Below are 21634 nucleotides of genomic sequence, written 5' to 3'. Positions count from 1 at the left end.
TGGCTGGTTTGTTTAATTGCTGAGACTGAGAAGTTAAAGGCTATAAATTCATAGGTAAAGAAGGAGCAGTAATAAGGATACAGAACTATTCTACAGCAATATATAAGCAGATCTCTTGCTGTGCCTGACATACACAGTAGTGCTAGATCTGTTATATTGATACCAAGCACAGAATATAGTCTATATGATTAGGCGCGTCTCTACGTATTAGAGGTGGCACAATATCTAGGTCTGTAGCAGGAGATCTACTGGTGATTTCACTACACATCTCAGACCATGGATTGGTCAAAAGCTAAATATTGTGTCCCAACCAATATATCCTCATTGAGATCAGTGTTCTAATTAACCCTCACAAAATATAACCTATTACTTAAATCTAAGGTTCCCTACTTGCTTAAAATGAAAGTCAATCCTAGCGCTGTACAAATGCTAGGATTGACTATTGAAACAAATAAAGGGGACTTTCATTAATGAAGTATAAGATACTTTGTGTAAAAAGCTCCTTTATTTGTTTCAATCGATCGCCGTTCTCAGCTGCTACAGCAGCCACGGCTAAATAAATGTTTGCTAAGAGGTTACGTTTTCACCTCTTAGCCAATAGCCGTGCAGTAAATCCGTCTCCCATGGGCGACAAGCCGGATTTAACGCACGTCTATCGGCTAAGAGGTGAAAACGTAACCTCTTAGCAAACATTTTTTTAGCTGTGGCTGCTGTAGCAGCTAAGAATAGCGATCGGTTAAAACAAATAAAAGAGCTTTCTACATGAAGTATCTTATACTTATACTTCATTAATGAAAGTCCCCATTTTTTGTTTCAATAGTAAATCCTAGCGCTTGTACAACGCTAGGATTGACTTTCACTTTAATATCCAAAACCATTTCCTTTCCTAAGATATGGAGAGTCCACAACTTCATCAATTACTAGTGCGCATATCACTCCTAGCCAGCAGGAGGAGGCAAAGAGCACCACAGCAAAGCTGTTAAGTGACACTCCCCTACCCACAATTCCCAGTCATTCTCTTTGCCTCTGTCAATGGAGGAGGTGAAGTTTTGGTGTCTGAAGAAATTTGATTTTCTTCTGTTCTAAGCAAGATTTTTGGGTATAGCTGTAGTCCACGTCAATATCTGCAGTAGAGTAGTGGTGGCTTTAAAGCAGTTAGGAACTTGTAAGGTGGGCCTTGCTGCGTTTTCCTAACATATCGCTGACCTTATATAGAAAGCCAGAGTAGGTTTACTCTGTTCTTTCTTTTTTCTACAGTTCTCTGTAAGGGCTATGTGTCCTTTCACGTCTTGTGAGCTGTCTCCCTGCCGGACAGCCAGATTGCAGGTAAGTGCATTTTGTCTTCTAGGTACTGGAGGCTTGCACTTCACATAAATTTAGCTGCAATTTTAAGTGGGACACAAAAATCCTTTATCAAGGATTTATCATTGGCAGAATGCAGGCACTGATGTGACAGAGACTTAGGGGTTAATATTTTCTTTTTGGGAAGGATTAACCTGTTTTATTGATATATTTTCATATATATTGAACATGTGGCTCATTTTATTTTTATTAGTCAATATACTTTGTGTGGCACTCGTGTTGCTTATTTTCTCTTTAGTGAGAGAGTACATTTCTATAAGTATCGTAACGCTTTTATGAGCGTTACACTTCTGTTGGTGTTGGTTCCTGTCAGCTGTGCTTGGAACGAGCGCTTTTGTGTGTGGAGCAGTTCCCTCTGGCTTACCATGTGACCTGCCTGTGCTTCCGCTCCCTGCATATCAATGGAGCAGCAGTTCGTGTCCGGTGAGTGGGAGCCGCTTCTAGTGTGCTGTGAGATCATTTAGCTGAAAACTGACTGAAATTCTATAGCGTTTTTCCTCAGAGAGGTCAGAAAGAAGAACAGACCTAAGGGACGTCAAAGTAATTTTCATTCCTTTCGTAACTTCAAAGGAAAGTCTTTCTCTCCCTCTTCCAAGCAGGAACAGTCTAAGTCTTCTTGGAAGCCCAATCAGTCTTGGAACAAGGGGAAGCAATCAAAGAAATCTGCAGCCGAGTCTAAGTCAGCATGAAGGGGTTGCCCCCGGTCCAGGACTGGATCAAGTGGGGGGAAGACTTTCTCTGTTTTATCAGGCATGGATACAAGATGTTCCAGATCCTTAGGCTGTGGACATAGTATCTCAGGGTTACAGAATAGAATTCAAGAACTTCCCTCCCAGGGGCAGATTCCACCTCACCAGATTAATTGCAGACCAGATAAAAAGAGAGGCATTCTTGAACTGTGTTCAGGACCTTTCTTCCCTGGGAATGATAGTTCCAGTTTCAGTAAGGGAACAGGGCCTAGGATTTTGTTCCAATCTGTTTGTGGTTCCCAAAAAAGAAGGAACTTTTCGCCCTATTCTAGACCTAAAGTGTCTCTACAAGTTTCGTCATTCAAAATGGAAACCATTCGTTCCATTCTTCCGTTGGTTCAAGAGGGTCAGTTCATGACGACCATAGACCTGAAGGACGTGTATCTTCATGTTCCCATCCACAGGGATCATCACATGTTCCTGAGATTTGCCTTTCTAGACAAACACTTTCACTTTGTGGCTCTTCAGTTTGGCCTTGCCACAGCTCCCAGAATTTTCTCAAAGGTTCTGGGGGCTCTCTTGGCAGTGATCAGATCTTGGGGAAATGCAGTGGCGCCCTACCTGGATGACATATTGGTTCGGGCGCCATCTTTTCAGCAAGAAAACTCTCAAACAGAGATCTTGTTGTCTTTTCTACGTTCCCATGGATGAAAAGGGAATCTGGAAAAGAGTTCCCTTGTTCCAGCTACAAGGGTAGTTTTCTTAGGGACCATAATAGATTCCCTAACTATGAAAATATTTCTGACAGAGGTCAGAAAATCAAAAATTATTTCCTCTTGCCTCTCTCTGCAGTCTACTGTTCAGCCATCAGTGGCTCAATGTATGGAGGTAATTGGTCTGATGTTCGCTTCTATGGACATCATTCCCTTTGCTCAATTCCATTTGAGAGCTCTGCAGATATGCATGCTCAGACAATGGAATGGAGACCATTCGGATCTGTCTCAGAGGATAGATCTAGATCAGTTGTGGAGTGACTCCTGTGGTGGCTTTCTCAGGAACATCTGTCTCAGCGCACATGCTTCCGAAGACCTTCCTGGGTGATTGTGACCATGGAAGCCAGCCTGCTGAGCTGGGGAGCAGTCTGGGACTCATTGAAGGCGCAGGGTCTATGGACTCGGGAGGAGTCTGCTCTCCCCATAAATATCTTGGAGTTGAGAGTGATTTACAATGCTATGATGGCTTGGCCTCAGTTGTCCTTAGCTTGGTTTATAAGGTTCCAGTCGGACAACATCACCTCAGTGGCTTACATCAACCACTAGAGAGGAATTTGGAGTTCCTTAGCAATGAAGGAGGTGGCTCGGATTATTCAGTGGGCGGAGGCTCTCAATTGTTGTCAATCTGCCATCCACATCCCAGGAGTGGACAACTGGGAAGCGGCTTTCCTGAGCAGACAGACATTTCATCCCGGAGAGTGGACTCTCCATCCGGAGGTGTTCTCCAGGTTAACCCTCAAATGGGGGGTGCCGGAGTTGGATCTGGTGGTGTCTCGGCAAAACGCCAAGCTTCCAAGGTACAGTTCAAGGTCAAGAGATCCACCGGCCACCCTGATAGATGCTCTGGCGGTTCCTTGGGGTTTCAATCTAGCATACCTATTTCCTCCGTTTGCTCTCCTTCCACGAGTCATTGCTCGCATCAAACAGGAGAGAGCATTGGTAATTCTAATAGCTCCTGCATGGCCTCGCAGGATGTGGTATGCAGGCCTAGCGAAGATGTCATCTCTTCCAACTTGGAGGTTTCCTCTGAGGAAGGACCTTCTAACTCAGGGTCCATATTCCTTCATCCAAATCTCGTTTCTCTGAAGCTGACTGCTTGGAGATTGAACACTTAGTTATGTCTAAGCGTGGTTTTTCTGAAAGGGTCATTGAGACCATGATCCAGGCTCGCAAGCCTGTTACTAGAAGACTTTACCAAAAGGTATATATATACATTTATTGGTGTAAATCCAAGGGCTACTCTTGTAGTAGAGTCAGGATTCCTAGGATTTTGTAATTTCTCCAGAAAGGTCTGGAGAAAGGTTTATCAGTCATGTGACAGACCCTTCTGTCAGTACTGGAAGGGTTAACTCTGTTCAGCTTTGAGAAGCTATTTTCTAAAGACAGGTTTGCTGGCATCAGCTATAATTAAGTTTAAGTGATAAACATTCCCATTGTTCAATCACATCTAGAGAGCAGACGCCCCAGTGATAAGAAAAGCCAAGTGTGTCTTGTGTTTAACTTGTTATCTGCCTAAGTAAAGTAATGTGATTCTATTGTGGCCTGTCAAAGGGCGTTGTCCCTCCATCTAATGTACAACATTCTTTCAACCCCCCATCTGGGGTCTGACCTGCATAAATACTGGGCATATGGCCCTTAATAAAGTTCACTTTTGTTTTACCTTGAATGTGGAGCCTGGTCTCATGTTTGAGGGGGGAACTGATTGGGGTTGTGAATTGCTGATTCCCTATTCAGGACATTGTTCATCTGGTGTTAACCCTTGGTATCCTGTTGGTACCGTAGCAATTGGTGGCAAGCGACGGAATGAACCTTATCGCCCAGAAGAGCAACTACACAAGCCAGTAACCTCAGGAAGAGGGGGATTACTACAATACTGACTTAGATGGAGGGAGACAGAGCTCGCAACGCTACGCCTCCAGCAGCCATGGAGGAGACCCTATACCAGAGGGAAATGAGGACCAGGCTGGAATTTTTACCCCAACCTGTACCACGGGATATGCAATCCGTGGTAATGGCAGATGTGCAGGAGTACGTGATGGCACACAGTCCGCGGAATGCATCCTCCCGAGCAGAATCCATTTCGGAAGCACTCAGCAACCCAGTAAGACCCAAAATCCCATACCATGCCTTTAAAATGTTTTGTGAGGAGAAGGATGAGATCGATGGGTATTTACAGGATTTTGAGAGACTGTGCGAGTTACATGATTTGGAGCAGTCCGTATGGGTGCCGGTGCTAGCAGGCAAGCTAGCCGGTAGGGCAGCGGAAGCGTATCGCGCTGTACCCAGGGAGGACAGCAAGGATTACGCTAAAGTGAAGAGAGCGATCTTGGAAAGATATGCCATTACCCCAGAGGCATACCGGCGCAAGTTTAGAGGCCTGCGCAAGCCAGAAAGAGATTCCCATGCAGAGTGGGCCCACAAGCTGGATCAAGCATCTCAGGGGTGGATACAGGCCAGCCAAGCTACCACCATGGAAGAATTGCGACAACTGATGCTGTTGGAGCAATTCTTTAACGGCTTGTCCCCAGAAGCCCAAGAATGGGTGAGAGATCGAAAACCCCTCACCTTAACCGAAGCAGCCAGATTAGCAGACCAGCATTTTGATGCCAGGAGGCACCATGGACTACTGCCTAAGACGTACGCTCAACCCACGGGACAACCCAGTCCTCTACAGCCTAACAACCCCACAGCGACACCTTTTCGCCCAGCCCCAGGGAATCCACCACCCCCCTCACGATACAACGGACGGGCGAATATACAATGCCACACCTGCAAGCAGTGGGGACATATGGCACGTGAGTGCACCCAAAATCGGAGCAGACAAGCTTGGAACCAGGTCAGACAGAACCTGGCCCCAAGGGCGGCTGCTCACCATTACCAAATGGAGCCAGCCGCTCATGAGGTGTTGAGCACCCAAGCCGAGGAACCCCTGGGAATTCTGCATGAGGTGATGTCGGTCCAGGCCACAAACTACCCTCAGAGAGCCCGGTTCAATTCGCGGGGCTACTCACAACCTATTCGGTGCTTCGGATGTAAGCAACTAGGGCACAAAAGACCAGAGTCTCCCCTAAATGCAGCGAACCAAGCACAGTCCTGGAGAAGACCCGCCGGCGGAATCCCACGTAATCCTCAGCCTGCGGCCCGCTACGTAGAGGCGCCAGAATGCTGGGGCAGCCTACATGAAGCAGACCCCGTGCAAGCTGCCCACCGGAATAACCAGCAACTGGTTAAAGTGAATGGGAAGGAGGTCAGTGGTCTACGGGATACTGGTGCTACCATGACCTTGCTTCGAAAGAACTTGGTGTCTGAGAAACAGCACACTGGAGACACTGTGGCTGTGAGGGTAGCAGGGGGCACTGTGTTCCGCCTACCTGTTGCCAGGGTACATTTGGATTGGGGAGTGGGCGCTAGACCTGTGAATGTGGGGGTCAAGAAGGACTTACCTGCTGATGTTCTCCTTGGAAATAACTTGGCCCCCCTTGTTTCTGCCTATGCTCCCATGGGTCCCGCTGACGTTAACCCTGTGACTACCCGTGCCCAGATCCGTGCAGCAGAGACTGACCCACCTGCTGCTAAGCCCCAGGACGCTGAGCTCAGTAAATCTCTATCCGCTATTGATACGTGGAAGTCCCGTTACAATGCGCTGATGAAGGAGAAGAGTCACGTAGAGGATAAAATGGTCACGTTACATAATCACGTAACAGTGCTAGCGGGAGAGAAGAGGAGTGCAGAGGAAAAAGCACGTTTAGAACGTGAATCTCTGCTAGACAAGCTGCACCGACAGACTGCAGAAAACACCAGCTGGAGAGTGGAACATGAAACATTAAAGACAAACTTAGTGACACTGGAGGAAAAGCTGACGCTGGCTCATAGTGAGGTGCAGCAACTCAAGGGCATCCTATGTCAGTATGAAGGGATTGTGGATACCTATAAAGAGCAGGTACAACAACCACGTAAAGAAGCCAATGATATTTTGAAGGACTGTTTAGCCCTAGACGGGGCACTGAAGAGGTTGAACCCTTATTTATACGGACAGGGATTCTCTCTCATAACGGGAATACAGATGGATTGTCCCGGCAAACTGACATGCCTACCACCTCCTAGTCCGGTCATCCCCAGGTTGACCCGCCAAAGGGTCAAGCCGGGTCTGCCGGAGTGTTCCACAAGGGGGGAGCTATGTGACAGACCCTTCTGTCAGTACTGGAAGGGTTAACTCTGTTCAGCTTTGAGAAGCTATTTTCTAAAGACAAGTTTGCTGGCATCAGCTATAATTAAGTTTAAGTGATAAACATTCCCATTGTTCAATCACATCTAGAGAGCAGACGCCCCAGTGATAAGAAAAGCCAAGTGTGTCTTGTGTTTAACTTGTTATCTGCCTAAGTAAAGTAATGTGATTCTATTGTGGCCTGTCAAAGGGCGTTGTCCCTCCATCTAATGTACAACATTCTTTCAACCCCCCATCTGGGGTCTGACCTGCATAAATACTGGGCATATGGCCCTTAATAAAGTTCACTTTTGTTTTACCTTGAATGTGGAGCCTGGTCTCATGTTTGAGGGGGGAACTGATTGGGGTTGTGAATTGCTGATTCCCTATTCAGGACATTGTTCATCTGGTGTTAACCCTTGGTATCCTGTTGGTACCGTAACAAGTCAGTTCTCTGAAGGGTCAGATTTCTGCATTATCTATTTGGTTCAGATGTTCAAACTTTTTGTCAGGCTCTGGTCAGAATCAGGCCTGTGTTTAAATGTGTTGCTCCTCCTTGGAGCCTTAACCCTGTTCTTAAAGTTTTGCAGCAGGCTCAATTTGAGCCATTGCATTCCACAGATATTAAAGGGACATGACACCCACATTTTTCTTTCATGATTTAGAAAGAGAATGCATTTTTAAACATCTTTCTAATTTACTTCTATTATCTAATTTGTTTTATTCTCTTGATATTCTTTGCTGAAAAGCATATCTAGATATGCTCAGTAGCTGCTGATTGGTTGCTGCACATAGAAACCTCATGTGATTGACTCACCCATGTGCATTGTTTTTTCTTCAACTAAGGATATATAAAAAATGAAGCAAAATAAATAATAGAAGTAAATTGTAATGTGGTTTAAATTTGTATGTTCTATCTGAATCATGAAAGGAAGAATTTGGGTTTAGTGGCCCTTTAAGCAGCTATCTTGGAAGGTTTTGTTTCTTATTGCTATCTCTTCTGCTTGGAGAGTCTCGGAAATCTCGGCTTTGCAGTGTGATTTGCCTTATCTTATCTTTCATGCTGATAAGACGGTTCTTCGTACTAAGTTGGGTTTTCTTCCTAAAGTTCTTTCGGATGGAAATATTAATCAGGAAATTGTTGCCCTAATCCTTCTTCTCATAAGGAATGCTTGTTGCACAACTTGGATGTTGTGCATGCTCTAAAATTCTACCTACAGGCAACTAAGGATTTTCGCCAGTCCTCTGCCCTGTTTGTTTCTCTGGAAAGCATAAAGGTCAGAAGGCTCCTACTGCTTCTCTTTCCCTCTGGTTGATAAGTATTGTTCGTTTTGCTTATGAGACTGCTGGGCAGCAGCCTCCTGAGAGAATAACAGCTCATTCTACTAGGGCTGTCTTCTCTTCTTGGGCTTTCTGTGGAACAGATTTGCAAGGCTGCAACTTGGTCCTCTCTGCATTCTTTTTCCAAATTTGATACTTTTGCCTCGGCTGAGGCCTCTTTTGGGAGAAAAGTTTTTCAAGCGGTGGTGCCCTCTGTTTAGGTCTGCCTGTCTTGTTCTCCCTCCCTAGTCATTTGTGTTCTCTAGCTTGGGTATTGGTTCCCATTAGTAATTGATGACGTCGTCGACTCTCCATATCTTAGGAAAGAAAACAAAATTTATTCTTACCTGATAAATTTCTTTCTTTCCGGATATGGAGAGTCCACGACCCCACCCTTTTATTTTAGAGTTATTTTTCACTAAACCTCAGGCACCTCTACACCTTTGTGTTACTCCTTTTTTCATTTCCCTTCGGTCGAATGACTGGGGATTGTGGGTAGGGGAATGTCACTTAACAGCTTTGCTGTGGTGCTCAGGGCCACCATGGGGGGGTGACAGGGGTGACTCCTGTCAGGGGCCCAATGGGCCAGGGGGGCCCCATGAGGCAAAAACAACTAAAAAAAATATATATATATATTTTTTTAAAATTTTGGCAGCCATCCGTTGGAACTACAGCAGAGTGCTAATTGAGCATAGGAAATGTTATTACAAGGAATAAAGTATTAGCATTTGAGAGGATTTCTGAGTGTGCACTAAACCACTATGCACAGTGTGAGACAGACTTGACACTTTGTTTGTACAGTGTGTGCCTGAGTCAGACAGCATTGCAGAGGAGGTAGGACTTACTTAGTAAATGTTTTTTATTTCTTTGTGCAATTTTGGATTGTAACTTTAGTGTGGTAATAGTTGTATGGTGGGGCCAGGGGGTCCATAAAAACACATTTTTTTAGCAGCAGTGTATTTATGATTATTTGACAATGCTGTAGAAATTCTATATTTAAAGCCATGCAGAAATGTTTCCTCCTCAATACACAAATGGTAGGTGCCCTTTTGGCAGATTTGCTTTTTTTTATTAATATATATTAATTTTAATTCCAGTTTACTGCCCCTTTATGCAAGGACTTTCCAGATGCAGGGAGGCATTTTATCTAAGATTTTTACATCTACATAAAATGTTATGCTCTCAGACTAAGATTGCTCAGTGTTTGAAATGAGAAAGGTTAACTTAAAACTGTTCAGTTTACACTACAGCTGACTTAATTTTAAAATACATACAAACAAGCCTAAATCCTACATTTACCAGATCTAATGGTATGAGTACCACAGCTTATGGTTCCACCAAGACCATATAGAGTACAGCATTTTCAAAATCCATAAGTACAGCTGACAGATGGGAACATTTGTACACTATATTTGAAGTGGTGCTCTTGGTTGGGGAAATGGGGGCACAAACATATGTCAACCTTTTAAAAGTACTTTTCTTCATCTAGCCATCTACCCAGCCAGATCATTAATGTACAATTTTGAATTCACAAAATTATTTTTGTTTGCACATTTACAAATATGATTCTTTAAAAAGTGATCTCTTCATTTCTGTATTTTTTTTTATCATGCATGTCACACACTGTTGATTTAGGGGATGCAATGTGCAGAAATGTTACCTCCTGTGAGTGTTTCTGTGGGTGTCTGTGTTTATGTCTTTGTGCTTTTGTTTGTGTCTCTGAGTGTGTATGTATTTTTTTTCTGTGGGTCTCTCTGTGAGGGTGGGTGTGTGTATGTCTGTGTTTTCTGTGGGTGTCTCTGAGAGTGTGTGTATGTCTGTGTTTTCTGTGGGTGTCTCTGTGAGGGTGTGTTTTCTGTGGGTGTCTCTGAGAGTGTGTGTATGTCTTTGTGTGTTTTCTGTGGATGTCTCAGTGAGGGTTTGTGTATGTATGTCCTGTGTTTTATGTGGTTGTCTCTCTGTGTGTGTATGTCTGTGTGTTTTCTGTGGGTGGGTGGGTGTGTCTTTGCGTGTTTTCTGAGGCTGTCTCTGTCTGTGTTTCCTTGGGTGTATGTGCAAGTTTGTGTGTGTGTCCATTTTCTGTTCCTTTTTAGGACATTTTGACCTTACTACTGATTATTCACATCTTTGTACAGACTTTGAGACTAATGAGACCTTTCCGGAAGTCACCAATCTACCATTTAACCTTTAAATTATTGTTTAGGCAGTTCAGGGCCCTTCCTTTCAGCCACTGCATGCTGTTGTCATCATTTAGTTGGCATCTTCCTTGACAAAAAGATAATCAGAACTCCATATTTTGTTTTGTAAATTTCCTTTTTTCACAAAACTGTAGTCTACCTAATTACTTGTCAGGTCAATGTAAACAAGTGCTGAGTGTCTATTTGGGTGTCTATATGTGAATCCTTATGTGTGAGTGTGTGGTTCAGTGTATGAGTGTGTCTGTGTGTTATTACCTACTTTACAACATTTCCAAGTTTGACTACACAAGAATAAAGTGCATATACGTTTTAGTCACTTGTTCAAAAATTGCACGTCAAGAGGGGGGGGGGGGGGAAGGCCTGATCAATGGTTAAGTCAGGGGCCCCAAAATTTCTAATGGCGGCCCTGGTGCCCTTTGCCTCCTCCTGCTGACCAGGAGTGATATTCCCACTAGTAATTGATGATGTCGTGCACTCTCCATATCCGGAAAGAAATTTATCAGGTAAGTATTAATATCTGGATATGAGGATTGTGAACATCAGTATGAGAATTGGGTAAAGCAATTGATGTGTGAAAGATTGGCAGTTTCATTGCTCTTGGCAGCCTTGAGGGTTTGGGGAACTACCTAGAACCATCAGCTCCTGTCGCTAGATATGAAGAACATATCCATGCTAAGGCATCAGAACAACAGTGGATCTAATTGTTGGGCACTGGTTGATCATCAGCAGTAGATTCCTGGTTTACAATGGTAGACTTGTTTACACATAAGTAAGCACGACCTGGTCTACTCATGGTAAAAACTGAGCACCTCACTTCTGTTTCCCACCAGAGCGGGATTTGGTCTCAGATAGTCACATAGGCGATAATGATCACTACACATATGGGGTATCATTACATGGGGTGTCATGGGGAGGGATCATTTTGTTGCATATAGTAATGAATATTCCCCCCCCCTATTTGGTTAAGGAATTTAGTTATGAAATCAGGTGCATTCCTTCTGGTCTTACCCATACCCTCCTCATTTACAGACTATATATCTGCTCTTTGGATGTGCAATAATCTACATATCTGCTGTTTGTATTACTGAATACATTATCTGGATGTGTGTGACTAGCTATATTCATGTCCTCTAAAAACATATGTGGTACGGCTGCTTTATTGCTTATATACTAATCATCTACACATGGGATTACTGCCTATATACCTGCCCTCTGTATGCAACAACATTACTTAATACAAGAAGCTTTGTCTGAAACAAACAGAGGTCCTGTAATCAAGGGACAGATTAAGTATAAAGGTGGAACCTGTGTTAGACGTATGAACGTGTAGGGAATTAGCAGAGGAACCATACAGCTGTTTTATTGTCTGCAAAACGTTCTCAGCCACAAAACATCTGTCGCTCATCTATCCCTTTGTGTGTGTTTTATTTGCACAAATGGTTTTTTTTTCTCTTAATATCATTTTCTTTCTTCCCATGGGCCATTTCAGATCTTTAGGGATTGTTTCTCCTCTTGAAACACAGCATAAATTGGGCTTCTTGTCAGTACTTTTGTACAACTGCAACGGGAAGTTTTTCCTCATGTTTACAGACACATTTCACCTGCACAACAATAGCACGTACAGCATATCTGCTATAAATATATTAATTAATATCAAAACGCATAGGGCTAATGTGCTTTACTGTGTGATGACATCGGTAAGTATCATGTGAGCCTCTATCTTAGACAGAAACTGAAAGATGACAGGACAACAAGTTTAATATTTATTTTAAGACAAGACTTGAAAAATATGAAATGAAAAAATAAAGAGATAGGTATCGGCCTCTCAGTCCTCTTTCTGCTCTGACCCCTCCTCCATAGGCTCCTCGACATCAGGTGAAGGTGCCGTGTTGGCAGCAACAGGAGGAGGATTCTCAGGGGTTTCTTCTTTATCCTGCACCGTCTGAGGAGAAAATGAGCAGTAGGGTAAGTGGAGGAATCAATTAAAGAAGAAAGATATAGGCGAAGAAATGGTGGATGAAAAGGAGGTTCTATGACCAAGAATGAGAAGGAAGAGGTGTGAGGGAAAGAGGAGGACAGATGAAATGTAGACAAAGCAAGAAGACTAGGGGGAAGATGAAGAGGGTGGATAAGGGGAGACTAAGGAGGAGTTGGGTGAAGGTAAAGTAGGCAAGTTATAGCTAAAATAGACAGAGGCCAAGAAGCACATAAAACTGAAAGGGGCCAAATGGGGTGAGAGGGACGTCCGATACAGACCATTGCCTCCTCTTCTTCATCTATAAAGATTGTAGGTAGGTCTGGTTCTAGTTTTTCTTCTATTTGCTGGGGGCTCCGGACCTTTTGTTCCTGAAGAATCTGTTTCTTTAAGGATTTTTCCTGAGCCAGACGTCGAGCAATAATATCCTGGGCTGGTATTTCTGGTTCCTATAAAGAGACCAGGATGGCTGTTACAAAAACACTGCATTTCCTTCCAACCCTCTACAGGATAATAAAAGATACATCACCTCTTTTACTTCTTCTAGTTCTGGGTCTATTCTGGATTCAGCCTTTAGAATATCAATGATTGACTGAGGGACGTGATTTAACTGTGGGTAAACAACAACAACATATATACAGGTACTGTACAATACTTTACTTTGGCTGTGTATTGTTCTATCTCATCCATAGAGGAGTCATTTTCTCCCATATTTACAAAAGGCAAGAACAGGATATGGTGACTCTCCCATCCATTCCCTGACAATTTATCCTCACCTGGTGAGGCGTGAACATCCGAACATGAGCTAGAAGTGGGTCCCGAAGATCGGGGCAGGTCTGCAGGACTGAGGAGAGCTGAGGAGGTGGAAGCTGGAGGAGGACACTGAAAGACTGAGGTTTGGTTCTCTGGCAGCACTTAATGAAACCTTCCCACACCTTGGGATATTTCCAGACCTGAAGAGAGTAGGGAAGATCAGACAGAAGGTGAAACATGAATACCCAATGTAAAACACTCTGTGTCCCTTTTTACATATAGAAGTCCATTCCAGGTGGTTGACTTTACACCTACTAATCTGCTCTTTCACCATAAATGGTCGATGGTCAAATGAATATAATCTATAGACTACTCATCAGAATGTTCTATGCTTGTAACATATTCACATGAAGATCTCCATAACATGACACTTTCCACTAAGCCATAAGAGTAACATATTTACACTAATATCTTCAACAGATAACCCGGTCAACCACACCATGATCAGCAGATGCTCATGTGGAGATCTTCAGTAGATAACTCAATCAACTATACTGCAACTGGGGGATTTCACATGGAGATCTTCAGTAGACAATCCCTTCAACCAACTACAAATGGCAGATATTCCTAGTTGCTCAGATATCGATCAAGGGGACCGTGTGCTGTAAAATTAGTTTCCCTTTGTTATACCAGTATGGGGAAATTGTTCCTTTAGGTATATTATTATATGAAATAGCTGGCTCTGCTAATGGAAGCCACAACCCAATCAAATAGGCCTGGTCTTGTCTTATTTTTCTCTCATAATAATATATACACATATATATATATATATATAGTTACACAGGGCCGCCACTAGAAATTTTGGGGCCCCTGAATTAACCATTGATCAGGGCCACCCCCACCCCTTGACATGTGCAATTTTTGAACAAGTGACTAAAACGTATATGCACTTTATTCTTAAGTGTAGTCAAACTTGGAAATGTTGTAAAGTAGGTAATAACACACAGACACACTCATACACTGAACCACACACTTACACATAAGGATTCACATATAGACACTCTAGCAGACACGCAAAGAAACACACTCAGACACAGACACCCAAACAGACACTGAGCACTTGTTTACATTGACCTGACAAGTAATTAGGTAGACTACAGTTTTATGAAAAAAGGAGATTTACAAAACAAAAATATGGAGTTCCGATTATCTTTTTGTCAAGGAAGATGCCAACTAAATGATGACAACAGCATGCAGTGACTGAAAGGAAGGGCCCTGAACTGTCTAAACAATAATTGAAAGGTTAAATGGTGGATTGGTGACTTCCGGAAAGATCTCATTTGTCTCAAAGTCTGTAGAAAGATGTGCATAATCAATAGTAAGGTCAAAATGTCTTAAAAAGGAACAGACAATGGACACACACACACAAACTTGCACATACACCCAAGGAAACACCGACAGAGACAGCCTCAGAAAACACGCAAAGACACAGAGACACCCACAGAAAACACACAAAGACATACACACACAGAGAGACAACCACATAAAACACAGAAGGACATACATACACACAAACCTTCACTGAGACATCCACAGAAAACACACAAAGACATACACACACTCTAACAGACACCCACAGAAAATGCACAGACATACACACACCCTCACAGAGACACCCACAGAAAACACACACCCTCACAGAGACATCCACAGAAAACACAGACATACATACATACACACCCACCCTCACAGAGGCATCCAGAGAAAATACACAAAGACATACATACACACACCCTCAAAGAGACACCCATAGAAAAAGCACAGACATACACCCTCACAGACATCCACATAAAATGCACAAAGACATACACACCCACCCTCACAGAGAGACCCACAGAAAAAAAAAACAGACACTCATAGAGACACAAACAAAAGCACAAAAACATAAACACAGACACCGACAAAAACACTCACAGGAGGTAACATTTCTGCACATTGCATCCCCTAAATCAACAGTGTGTGACATGCATGATAAAAAAAATACAGAAATGAAGAGATCACTTTTTAAAGAATCATATTTGTAAATGTGCTAACAAAAATAATTTCTTTTACAAGATATGCCGAGTCCACGGGTTTCATCCTTATTTGTGGGATATTAACCTCCTGCTAACAGGAAGTGGAAAAGAGCACCACAGCAGAGCTGTTACATAGCTCCTCCCCTAACTCCTCCCCCCAGTCATTCTCTTTGCCTATGCTAGTAATAGGAAGAGTAAAGTGATAGTGGTGATAAAATGATAGTTTTAATTTCTTCAATCAAGATGTTTTTTATTTTAAATGGTACCGGTGAGTACTATTTGACTCAGGGGGGATTTGGAAGATTTACCCCTGAAATTGATGATCTTAGCTGCAGTTACTAAGATCAATTATGGTTCCCACAGATCTGAAGGTAATATGGGAAAGATCTTCAGTGTGGAGGACTGTATCATGCAGCAAGCAGCATTTTAGGTATGTTTCAGCCTTTTTATTTCTGAGGAGAGTTAATATATCAGAACTGGCTGATTGGGTTCCTCATAGTGGGAACAGGGTAAGCAGTAGTCCTATATGCAAAAGGGTGTTACTGTACTCCTGGGTGTTTGTTTTTCTAATACTTATGCACTCAAAGTCAGCATATAATTAAAACACTGGGACATATTACTAAGTCTTTATTATATTGTTAAACAAAAGGATGGCTTTTATTGTGTTTTTGGGGACCACATGGCAGTTTGAAACCGTTTCTCATGAGGTAGTTTAAATTTTAGTGCGACATCCATTGTGGGCAGGGCCTAGTTTACACTGAAGGAGACAGCAGACATTTGCTCCGGCTGGGCCCTATCTGTGTTCTGTACTATCCGGATTGGTGTTGATTCATTTGGCAGTGTTCTGGGGGCAGGAGACAGGAGACATTTGCTCCGGTTGGGGCCTATCTGTGTTCTGTACTATCAGGATTGGTGTTGATTCATTTGGCAGTGTTCTGGGGGCAGGTAGGCGCCACAGCAGAGCTGTGGCGAGATGCAGGGGTCTTATTTAGCAAAGTGTAATTTTTATGCTTAAATGTTCCTCTAAAGTGTAAATTTCTATTCTTGCATTTGGGATGCAATAATTTTTGGCAACTCTGCATTTATATTTATAGTTTTTGAACGTTTATAGGCTACTTAAGTGTGTTTGGAAAAAAATTGTGCGCTTTTATTTCTTAAAGGCGCAGTACCCGTTTTTTACAAAATTAATTTTTTCAATAAATAAAGTGTTTACTTTGTTTAACATGTCTCACATTGAGGAAACTCATTGCTCTATGTGTTTAGAAGCCATTGTGGAACCCCCTCTTACATTGTGTACCTCTTGTACTGATAGAGCCTTACACTGTAAAGAACATATTTTAGGAAATTAAAGTATGTCTAAGGATGATTCTCAGTCTGAAGAGAATCAGGATATGCCATCCAATTCTCCCCAAGTGTCACAACCTTTAACGCCCACACAAGCGACACCTAGTACCTCTAGTGCGTCTAATTCTTTTACTCTGCAAGATACGGCTGCAGTTATGTCAACTACCCTCACTGAGGTATTATCTAAACTGCCAGGTTTGCAGGGTAAACGCAGCAGGCCAGGTATTAACGTAAATACTGAACCCTCTGATGCTTTAGTAGCCATTTCCGATGTACCCTCACAATGCTCTGAATTGGGGGTTAGGGAATTATTGTCTGAGGGAGAACTTTCAGATTCAGGGAATGTGTTACCTCAGACAGATACGGACTTAGCGTCCTTTAAATTTAAACTTGAGCACCTTCGCCTGTTGCTCAGGGAGGTCCTAGCGACTCTGGATGATTGTGAACCTATTACAATTCCTCCAGAAAAATTATGTAAAATGGATAAATATCTAGAAGTTCCTACTTACACTGATGTTTTTCCAGTTCCCAAAAGAATTTCGGAAATTATTAAAAAGGAATGGGATAGACCAGGCATACCGTTCTCTTCGCCCTCCTAATTTTAAGAAAATGTTTCCCATATCAGCCACCATCAAGGACTCCTGGCAAACGGTCCCTAAGGTGGAGGGAGCAATATCTACTCTAGCTAAGCATACAACTATACCTATTGAGGACAGTTGTGCTTTCAAAGACCCTATGGATAAAAAGTTAGAGGGTCTTCTAAAGAAATTATTTATTCACCAGGGTTTGTTGTTACAACCTACTGCCTGCATTGTTCCAGTAACTACGGCGGCGGCTTTCTGGTTTGACGCCCTTGAGGAGTCTCTGAAAGTAGAGACGCCCCTAGACGACATTTTGGACAGAATTAAAGCTCTCAAATTAGCTAATTCTTTTATCACAGATGCTGCTTTCCAGATTACTAAATTAGCAGCAAAAAATGCAGGCTTTGCCATATTGGCGTGCAGAGCGTTATGGTTAAAATCGTGGTCTGCTGATGTATCGTCAAAGTCTAAACTGTTAACTATTCCTTTCAAGGGTAAGACCCTATTCGGCCCTGAATTGAAGGAAATCATTTCAGACATTACTGGAGGTAAGGGTCACGCCCTACCTCAAGACAAACCCCTTAAGATGAGGGGTAAACAAAATAATTTTCGTTCCTTTCGAAATTTCAAAGGAGTACCCTCTGCTTTCCCTTCCTCTACTAAACAGGAAGGAAATTTTGCTCAATCCAAGTCTGTCTGGAGACCTAACCAGACCTGGAATAAGGGTAAACAAGCCAAAAAGCCCGCTGCTGCTACCAAGACAGCATGAAGGGGCAGCCCCCGATCCGGGACCGGATCTAGTAGGGGGCAGACTTTTTCTCTTTGCTCAGGCCTGGGCAAGAGATGTGCAGGATCCCTGGGCATTAGAAATTGTGACCCAGGGGTATCAACTGGAATTCAAAAATTTTCCCCCAAGAGGGAGATTTCATCTTTCACGCTTGTCTGTAGACCAGACAAAAAGAGAGGCATTCTTACACTGTGTAAAAGACCTCTATACCATGGGAGTAATTTGTCCTGTTCCAAAACTGGATCAGGGACAGGGGTTTTTACTCAAACCTTTTCGTGGAGTCCCATCGTTCAAGATGGAGACTATACGAACAATCTTACCAATGATCCAGGAGGGTCAATACATGACCACCGTGGATCTAAAGGATGCGTACCTTCACATTCCTATCCACAAGGATTATCATCAGTTTCTAAGGTTTGCTTTTCTGGACAAGCATTATCAGTTCGTGGCCCTTCCCTTCGGATTGGCCACAGCTCCCAGAATTTTCACAAAAGTGCTAGGGTCCCTTCTAGTGGTTCTCAGGCCGCGGGGCATAGCAGTGGCGCCCTATCTAGACTGTATCTTGATTCAGGCATCAAATCGTCATCTGACCAAATCTCACACGGACATTGGGCTGTCCTTCCTAAGGACTCATGGTTGGAAAGTGAATATAGAAAAGAGTTCACTTGTTCCACAAACAAGAGTTCCATTCTTGGGAACTCTGATAGACTCGGTAGACATGAAAATATTTCTGACAGAAGTCAGAAAATCAAAGATTCTAAATACTTGCCGAGCTCTTCAGTCCATTCCTTGGCCATCAGTGGCTCAGTGTATGGAGGTCATTGGATTAACGGTAGCAGCAATGGACATCGTCCCGTTTGCTCGCTTTCATCTCAGACCACTGCAGCTGTGCATGCTCAGACAGTGGAATGGGGATTATGCGAATTTATCTCCTCAGATAAATCTGGATCAAGAGACCAGAGACTCTCTTCTTTAGTGGTTGTCACAGGATCATCTGTCCCAGGGAATGTGCTTCCGCAGGCCATCATGGGTTATAGTGACAACAGACGCCAGCCTCTTGGGCTGGGGTGCAGTCTGGAATTCCCTGAAGGCTCAGGGAACTTGGACTCCGACGGAGTCTCAATTACCAATCAATATTCTGGAACTGAGAGCAATATTCAATGCGCTTCAGGCGTGGCCTCAGTTGGCACTGACCAAATTCATAAGATTCCAGTCGGACAATATCACGACTGTAGCATATATCAATCATCAGGGGGGAACAAGGAGTTCTCTTGCAATGATAGAGGTATCAAAGATAATCCGATGGGCAGAGAATCACTCTTGCCATCTATCAGCAATCTATATCCCAGGAGTAGAGAACTGGGAAGCGGATTTTCTAAGTCGTCAGACTTTTCATCCGGGGGAGTGGGAACTACATCCGGAGGTGTTTGCATCATTGACTCAACAATGGGGCACACCAGAATTGGATCTAATGGCATCTCAACATAATGCCAAACTTCTACGTTACGGGCCCAGGTCAAGGGATCCTCAGGATGTACTGATAGATGCTCTAGCAGTACCTTGGTCGTTCAACCTGGCTTATGTGTTTCCTCCTTTTCCTCTCCTACCCCGTGTGATTGCGAGAATCAAACAGGAGAGAGCTTCAGTAATTCTAATAGCGCCTGCGTGGCCACGCAGGACTTGGTATGCGGATCTAGTGGACATGTCATCTCTACCTCCGTGGAAACTACCGTTGAGGCAGGACCTTCTCATTCAAGGTCCGTTCAAACATCCAAATCTAACTTCTCTGCAGCTGACTGCCTGGAGATTGAACGCTTGATTTTATCAAAGTGGGGATTCTCTGAGTGGGTAATTGATTATCTGATTCAGGCTTGCAAGCCTGTCACTAGAAAGATTTACCATAAGATATGGCGTAAAAATCTTTATTGGTGCGAATCCAAGGGCTACTCATGGAGTAAGATTAGGATTCCTAGGATTTTGTCCTTTCTCCAAGAAGGATTGGAGAAGGGGTTATCTGCTAGTTCTTTAAAAGGACAAATTTCTGCTTTGTCAGTTTTATTACACAAGCGTCTAGCGGATGTCCCAGACGTTCAGTCTTTTTGTCAGGCTTTAATCAGAATCAAGCCTATGTTTAAACCTGTTGCTCCGCCATGGAGTCTGAATTTAGTTCTTAATGTTCTTCAAGGGGTTCCGTTTGAACCCATGCATTCCATAGATATTAAGCTGTTATCTTGGAAAGTGTTGTTTTTAGTTGCTATCTCTTCTGCTCAAAGAGTTTCTGAGCTTTCTGCATTACAATGTGATTCGCCTTATCTTATCTTTCGTTCTGATAAGGTGGTTTTGCGTACTAAACCTAGATTTCTTTCTAAGGTTGTTTCAAATAAGAAAATTATTCAGGAAATTGTTGTTCCTTCCTTGTGTCCTAATCCTTCTTCTAAGAAGGAACGTCTGTTACATAACTTGGATGTGGTTCGTGCCTTGAAGTTTTACTTACAAGCGACCAAGGATTTCTGTCAAACATCTTCTCTATTCATTGTTTATTCTGGAAAGCGTAGGGGTCAAAAAGCTACGGCTACCTCTCTTTCTTTTTGGCTGAAAAGCATCATCCGCCTGGCATATGAGACTGCTGGACAGCAGCCTCCTGAAAAGATTACGGCTCATTCTCCTAGAGCTGTGGCTTCCAAATGGGCTTTTAAAAACGATGCTTCTGTTGAACAGATTTGTAAGGCTGCGACTTGGTCCTCTATTCATACTTTTTCCAAATTTTCCAAATTTGATACTTTTGCTTCTTCTGAGGCTATTTTTGGGAGAAAGCAGTGGTGCCTTCCGTTTAGGTTCCTGTCTTGTCCCTCCCTTTCATCCGTGTCCTAAAGCTTTGGTATTGGTATCCCACAAGTAAGGATGAAACCCGTGGACTCGGCATATCTTGTAAAAGAAAAGGAAATTAATTTCTTTTACGATATGCCGAGTCCACGGCCCACCCTGTCATTTTAAGACAGGATTTATTTTATTTTTCAAAACTTCAGGTCACTTTTGCACCTTTTAGCTTTTCCTTTCTCTTCCTATATCTCCGGTCGAATGACTGGGGGGAGGAGTTAGAGGAGGAGCTATGTAACAGCTCCGCTCTGGTGCTCTTTGCCACTTTCTGTTAGCAGGAGGTTAATATCCCACAAGTAAGGATGAAACCCGTGGACTCGCCATATCGTAAAAGAAAATCATTTATCAGGTAAGCATAAAATTTCCTTTTTGTGAATTCAAAATTGTACATTAATGATCTGGCTGGGTAGATGGCTAGATGAAGAAAAGTACTTTTAAAAGGTTGACATATGTTTGTTCCCCCCCCCCAATTTCCCCAACCAATATAGTGTAAAAATGTTCCCATCTGTCAGCTGTACTTTTGAATTTTGAAAATGCTGTACTTTATATGGTCTTGGTGGAACCATAAGCTGTGGTACTCATACCATTAGATCTGGTTAAATGCAGGATTTAGGCTTGTTTGTATGTATTTTAAAATTAAGTCAGCTGTAGTGTAAACTGAACAGTTTTAAGTTAACCTGTCTCATTTCAAACACT

General features: G+C 43.0%; 1 protein-coding gene across 3 annotated transcripts in view; it reads right to left on the bottom strand.

Annotated features, from left to right (window-relative positions):
• Positions 1 to 12296: 12296 nt before the first annotated feature.
• Positions 12297 to 21634, bottom strand: part of SYMPK (symplekin scaffold protein) — a 77794-nt gene continuing 68456 nt past the window's right edge. For all 3 annotated transcript variants that reach the window (XM_053696862.1, XM_053696863.1, XM_053696861.1), the window contains exons 24-27: positions 13298 to 13474; positions 13051 to 13131; positions 12803 to 12970; positions 12297 to 12488 (exon numbers count right to left, since the gene is read on the bottom strand). In XM_053696862.1, the coding sequence (XP_053552837.1) occupies positions 12372 to 12488; positions 12803 to 12970; positions 13051 to 13131; positions 13298 to 13474 (543 nt within the window). In that variant the 3' untranslated portion in view covers positions 12297 to 12371. The remainder of the gene's footprint in view (positions 12489 to 12802; positions 12971 to 13050; positions 13132 to 13297; positions 13475 to 21634) is intronic.

Source organism: Bombina bombina, unplaced genomic scaffold (genome assembly GCF_027579735.1).
Source record: "Bombina bombina isolate aBomBom1 unplaced genomic scaffold, aBomBom1.pri scaffold_723, whole genome shotgun sequence".
Classification (NCBI taxonomy): Eukaryota; Metazoa; Chordata; class Amphibia; order Anura; family Bombinatoridae; genus Bombina; species Bombina bombina.
This window is presented reverse-complemented; position numbering and strand designations above follow the sequence as displayed.